At 31.6% G+C, this 7,225-nt stretch overlaps 1 protein-coding gene across 1 annotated transcript; it reads right to left on the reverse strand.

The window, feature by feature from the left end:
* Window positions 1-674: 674 nt before the first annotated feature.
* On the reverse strand, window positions 675-6,936 carry LOC132735565 (uncharacterized). Its single transcript, XM_060722518.1, has 2 exons — window positions 6,852-6,936; window positions 675-4,467 (listed from the first exon to the last, which is right to left on the reverse strand). The coding sequence occupies exons 1-2, from the start codon at window positions 6,919-6,921 to the stop codon at window positions 4,052-4,054; spliced, it is 486 nt and encodes a 161-aa protein (XP_060578501.1). The 5' UTR covers window positions 6,922-6,936; the 3' UTR covers window positions 675-4,051.
* Between the last annotated feature and the right edge of the window lie 289 nt (window positions 6,937-7,225).

The raw sequence follows: 7,225 nt of genomic DNA on the forward strand, positions 1-7,225 counted from the left end.
AAAGTTAATACACATGTTAGTACCATCATATAAATAGCGTACAACATTATACAATAATTCAATACATTATATAATACAGCATTTAATATTCAAAATATATGCTCCTTAGTATTGGTGCAACAATCATATCATATAACATAATATTCATTTTAAATTAATAATCGCAGTCAAATTATAAAAATTAAATCACTAGAATTTAAATTTACACCGTTTTAATAACAAAGAAATTAAACTTAGATCTAATCAATATCTTAACTTCAACGATTTCATTCATCATGATTCTTTATAATTTAATAATTCAATGAACCCACAAAAATTAAGAACATTGATATTGTTTCAATCATATGCTTCCTATATTTTATTATAATTTGCAAGTACAACGTGACTAAAATTATTGTAATATATGTACATTGTAAAATTCTTTCAATAACAGCTAATAAGGAGTTCTATTAATCATATGAAAAAAGTAAGGCATCATTACAGTAATATTTACAAATTTTATTTTGGGAGTTTTTTTTAGAATATTTGAGCATGATATATGAGCCGCGTCACGACAAAACCAAAATAATGCGTTTGCGACCAGCATGGATCCAGACCAGCCTGTGCATCCGCGCAGTCTGATCTGAATCCATGCTGTTCGCTTACAAACCCTATAACAAGTAGAAAAACTGATCGTGAATAGCATGGATCCTGATCAGACTGCGCGTATGCGCAGGCTGGTCTGGATCCATGCTGGTCGCAAACGCATTACGTTGGTTTTGTCGTTACGCGGCTCATATTTAACATCATAACATACAGAACCCAATTTCAAATTGCTAAAGATTTTTTACTTGAATTAATACATAAACCAAGTTAAAACGTTAATCAAAATATAGATAATAGATTATGTACAGTATAAGATACATGTATTAGATACAAATCATTTCCTACAAATAACACAAAAGAACAAGAGCTGTCAGTAGGACAGCAACGCTCGACTATTCTTAGTGCTTGATAGTAAAAGAACATTGATAATGTAAAATTTTCAGAGTTATAACAAAAGGACAAAATTTTTCTTTAAATCCATGTTAAAGTTACGAGGTGGAATGCAAACCTAAAAGTAAATTCTAAGTTGAAAAGGGGCATAATTCTGTCAAAATGCTTGATACAGTTACCTCCTCCTGTCTACAGGTTGGGGTCATGATGGCGAACATGTGTGCAAAGTTTCAAAGCCATATGTCAATGGACTTTGAAAATATTTGAGGTATTACAAAAACTTTAACATAAATTCTAAGTCAAAAAGGGGCATAATTCTGTTAATATTGTAGGCAGAGTTATCCAACTTGTCAATCTGATGTACCTTGTTACTATAAATAAGTATTGTAAGTTTCAATTGAATATCTCAAGCAATAATTGAGATAATTGACTTTACAAAAAACTTTAACCAAAATTTCTAAGTTAAAAAGGGGCATAATTCTGTCAATAATGTAAGTAGAGTTATCCAACTTGTCAATCTGATGTACCTAGTTACTATAAATAAGTATTGTAAGTTTCAATTGAATATCTCAAGCAATAATTGAGATATTTGACTTTACAAAAAACTTAAACCAACGCAGACGCGGACGCTGACGCCGACGCCGGGGCGACTACAATAGCTCTCATATTCTTCGAATAGTCGAGCTAAAAATCAAAATGTCGTCTAGAACAGAAGAAGGCTTTGAACACGTGCCTGTAAAGTTAACTTGGTGGCCCATTATGCCCCAGAAATGCTATTTAATTTCTCTAAACCTTTTTATTTTTGGTATCCTGTTACAGTATAAAGAAAATACTGATTTTCCATGAAGTTGAACAATCTTTGCTCCTTTTGCATTGTTGGCAAATAGTATAACTGTAGCAGTGAATCTGTATGGAAGTCAAAATACTACTCTGTTTACATTTTTCTACCTTTACGGCACATAACTGCATTGTCAACGCTATTTTCCGCAACCGGTTGTTAAACATGCTCTAAATCCATTATAGAAACATTATTAAACACTTGTTAAACATTTCGAAAGAACTTTATAAAATATGGATTTCTGAGGCATAATGTGTATTATAATAACATCTTCGTAATATCTAATACATGTAATATACTTCTTTAACGAAAGAGAATCATACGACGTTTTGAGCAATAAATGTGGTATATATTATTAAAACAAATGAAATTCAAGTCGAGGTTTAAGAACTAATATGTGACTGCAAAATACATGTTATTCTCCAGTCATGTTGATCATACTTGACAATTGATCATTGCTCTTCCTTTTGTCCTGAGATGGAATCAAAGGAATAGCCAAATTCGTATAAACAAACCATTATCTCATGAAATCGTATTATTTTTTCGTTTAAAGAAAAGGGTAATTATCTAAACGAAATGAAATTCAATTAAAATGAAATATAGATTTAAACAGTTAAATTCGTTTAAACAGTTAGTATACAAAAAACTACAAATTCCCTACGACAAAATAAATTTTGTATTATGTAGCCTTTAACGCTTATAATTTGATAATTTGGTAAAATTTGCTTTTTGATACCATGACATTTATACATACGCGATTTGTGTTGTCTAATGGTGAATATTTTATGAACTAATGCACTTGACATTTCAATTTCTACCATACCGTTTCTTTTATAAAGTCGACCTTTAATGATCAGTTCACCATTTGGTATATTCTATACTCGAACATAATTTGCACTACACAAATTGGTCTATTCAATTACCATCCCCAGGGCGTATTTAATATGGTTTTAATGTTGCTACACCACTTATGTAGCAGGAACAATTACTAAAATAATAACAGAAATTATCATGCATTGACATGGTCTGATCACGTAACAGATTCCTACGTTGAGCAAATAAATTGCAAAGGCCTACATGATAAACAAATGTTCTTTTTATTGCTTGCATTTCCTTTTTCTGTCAGGGCATGCAATAACTGTAAATGTATTTTTAAGCACGAGCTAATTAAGGCAATCGTTCTGTACTTTATCGACTAATATATAGCAGGCAGGAAATAAGTTTTCAATTTATTTAGACTTTGCCCTCGTTTTCCATCCAATGCGTACGTCTATTTTAAAAAAAAATCTACAAGAACTGGCCTCGATAATGTTTATTTAACCATTTATTTAATCGTTATGCAATTATTTATCAGGATAATAACTACACATGCCTACGAAGAGTAATAATTTAGACGCTAATGCGAAAATATATATGTCTTTAACAGCTATAATCGCTGCCACTTCGCGACTTTTTGGCGGTATAAACCGTTCAGCGTTTCATATCGGCGTCTCCCTTTCACGCATTCATTCAAATTTGTGTCTCGTATGTTATAACGTTTGGCTGATTTAAAGTTAAACGTAAACAATTTGTTTGTTGTTTTTAGTAAAAGTATTGGTAGTTCCTGTCCGTAATCACACTTCTCATTGACACACATTCGTGTTTGTTCAGTAGCAAATGCCTTTTTCCTATTTTGACACAAATGGCACATTGACCTTTTCGCAACAAAATATATATTTATAGTTTTCCAAAATGTTGCGTTACAAAGCTTGAGAAGATATAATTAGCCACAGACAGCATTATGGTAAACTTCCCATATAAAATAATACACATGACTTGTAGACTTTTTCGTTCAGAAAACTAAGTACTATTCATAAGTAATTATATCAAATTTGTTTGCAAAACAATAAACAAGTCATATGATTTAAAAAAGCAAAAGTGTATTATAGACTGATTTATAGACAAATGTCGTATAGGAACTTAGAACTATGAATTATGTACACAAAATGTGTCATTTCATTTAATGTCATAAACATTCTAAAAATATATACCGAAGATATTGTTTTTGAGAAAAAGGATGAAACAACAAATTATATATAACACCGACCCATCTACGTTACATTCCCATCTAAATAATACTTCTACTATTTCATGATTATGGAATAATTAACACTTGTATGTACCAGGAAACATATCACAGAAAATTTTCACGCTTTGTGGCAGTGTCGTATATACAAAAATATGACGTCATTAATTACGTCACACATTTGAGCCTACGTCAACATTGTCTGATTCCTCTTGAATCCCTTCTTCCATTTCTATAGTGGAAAGTTTTTTGAATGAGTTTATAGTCTGCAGTGAATGCACGTTTTCCATGATCGGTACCGTATTCATCCGTAAAAGCTTCTTCTCTCTTTCTACCATTGTCAACGACATTTTCCGACTATAATTTTTATATATTACACTATCTTGAGGCTTTTTCACAATTTTTATTGTGTGCAAATTCTTTGGACTGTGTTTATAACGAGTTTCCTGAGGTTGTAAAATACGAATATTATCCCACTGCTTCACAAATAGCACCATTGCGCATGCCCACAGTCCGACAACTACAAAGAGTATAAGAGCCTCTTCGAGTTGTATCCCCCTTGATCGCACTTGAACGTAATCAAATGTGTCTGTAAAAAATGAAAATGAATAGAAATATTATAAAAGTTATATAATGTGTAAAGCAAACTAAGATTTCTTCTATTTAAAAAAGTTACAACTTTTTACTTAGGAAAATAAAATTCATACAGCTAGTGAAACCATTATTGCCCACAATTTTTCCGTTTCATAAATTCTACAAGATGACTTAATCTTGCATATCACCCGCAAAATCATGTTAGATCAAAGGCGTAAAGCAGCATTATATTATATAGAGGATATTGACTGAGTGAAGGTTCAGTACTGAATTTATTCAACGAGTTGCATAAAATTATATTTTGAGAGCCTCTGGCGAGCACAATACAGTAGAACTTCTATGAGTCGAACTTCGATTAGTCGATTTTTCTCGATGTGTCGAAGAAAAATGAAAGTCCCGATTTTTCTCCCTATATATTCCTTATAAAAACCTACTTATGAGTCGAGATTTTATGTGTCGAATTTTTCGATGTGTCGAAGTTTTTTCGTGGTCCGTATAAAGTAAATCTAGTGCAATTTACCACAAATAAGTCGAAGTCTTTCGATTATTTTGACACCTTCGATCTCGAGACATTTTTCACACCTTATCTGGCTGCGAAGACGATTTCCAATCAACTTGTGTGACAGGTGTCAACAACACATCCGTGTGTTCAAACAGCCTTTGTTTGCGATAAAATGTGTGATAAAATGCTTTAATTGTTAGTATTTTAATTGCCGTAGTGGTATTTGAAAGTAAACAGTAAAAACTACTTTCATTTGAAAACATCCATGACCCGGTGTTGCGTAAGAATAACACGCGAAATATTTACTATAAGCCGGTTTAGTTATCGCCCTTTCTTACTGTTACGCCTTTTGTAACTCTATTGTATACGTCAACGGGTAGTCAAAATAATAAGCCGTGAAAAACGTTATCTAACATGCTATTTTTATCATAGTTAAATATAAAATATCTGATTAATGATTGAAAAACATGAACAAGGTTTCGTTATAGATCTTATGATTAGCACTAGAGATCTTATGATTAGCACTAGTCACGGGTCGAAATTTTGTCATGGAATTGAGAGCGATTCATGAGTCGAAGTCCCGATGTGTCGAAGTTTTTACCCAAGTTCCTTCAACTTCGACTTACCGAAGTTCTACTGTATTATGTTATTATTCATCGAGTGCAATAAAATCAGTAATGAACCTACAATTTATAATATTCTATTTAGCACGCGCTCAAAATGAAGACTGTTTAATTTGCAAAATAATTATTTTTATTGACGCGCCATTATTGTGTAACGCATACATTTAGCGCGTCTTTACGATATGTTAATATAACCCTATTACGTCAAGTCAACATGCATCCACGGCCGCGAAATACCATTTTTACGTACTCGCAAAATCGCCACGGGTATGTGATGAATATCAGTATGTCATCAACAATGTTGTGGATACATTAATATCCCAAGATTGCTGTATTGATTTTTTGGAACGTACATAATAAAAGCATAAAAGAAATCATATTTTTATAAGATATGAAATACAATCTAAGCTGTTTTGGTAAGATATGCCTAAACAATTACAATGGAGTTGATTGCAACATAAAAAACAACAACAAAAAACAACATTTGCATATCTTCTGCATGGCACCTAAAACCAATTATTTTTTTCTTGAACGCATCGCTTTATTTTAAAAACAAATTTTTGTAAAGTAGTGAAAATTCAGTTTTTATTCATGAAATGAAATATGACCCTCACAATATACACTCATATGTGAATAATTATATATTCCACAAGCCATCTAAATGCATCGGCATAGCTGGTTCGACACATTTTGATGGCGTGTAAAACTAAAATCATTCACTTCTATTGAATTTTGCTTTCAATTGCATATATCTAGTTTAAATGCAATTAATTAGTACCCTTCAATAATTAAAGGTTACACCGCAAAGGTGACTATAAACTTGAATAACGTTGAATACATGGCGTTCACGTAGCCATTGAATGCCTGAAGTCGTCTCCTCTTTCCTGCGTCTGTTTCACATGCTTCATTTTAAATAGCTTTTAAATTGTCGTTTTTTACTAATCAGACATAAAAAAACCCGAAAAATCAAGTGTTTTTTTGTGCAGAATATATGCTATATATCTAACATCGATGTGATAGAATGTTCCACATTTTCTCACTTCTCAGTGACATATTAAGCATACTCGCTGAAACTAAAAAAAACTTTTCTTTAAACATAACAACAATTTCTGTTGCATTACTATTTTGATTTCTAATACATGACCTTAACATATCATTTCATCACACAAATTGTACTAAGTATTCTGAATGTGCTGGTTTATCTTATGAAACTCAAACAAATTTTGAAAGTTTTAAAAAACAAAAATCACGTACCCGTAAGGTTCGTTGCAAAGTCCACAACCTCGCTTGTATTGCTGGCCCCGAGATCTGTAATTGTAACCATGTATACCCTATATCTGAAACAATAAAGATATAGACTTGATATTAAACTGTCATATCACATATGATGAGACAACATTATATGCATATAACATCTACCACGCAGTCATATCAAATAATATTAATTGACATTTATTTCCATACAATTATATTTTCACCAAACGGTATTTTAGTATACATGCTCTCAAATTATATTCTATCAAATTCTCATTTAAGGAATCAATCTTTCGTATCTTATATATCACACAATCCCATAACAGTTAATTAAAGTTTTATATCATATATATTAAATTCTTAAAGCATAATAT

The sequence above is a fragment of the Ruditapes philippinarum genome, unplaced genomic scaffold (assembly GCF_026571515.1).
Source record: "Ruditapes philippinarum isolate M1 unplaced genomic scaffold, ASM2657151v2 ctg2873_1_1_1_1, whole genome shotgun sequence".
NCBI lineage: Eukaryota > Metazoa > Mollusca > Bivalvia > Venerida > Veneridae > Ruditapes > Ruditapes philippinarum.

Excerpts from the sequence above, each read along its gene's own strand:
- LOC132735565 (XM_060722518.1), bottom strand. The coding sequence starts at position 6,921 with ATGGTTACAATTACAGATCTCGGGGCCAGCAATACAAGCGAGGTTGTG. Across the intron at positions 4,468-6,851 it reads CTTTGCAACGAACCTTACGG|ACACATTTGATTACGTTCAA; the intron begins GTACGTGATTTT and ends CATTTTTTACAG.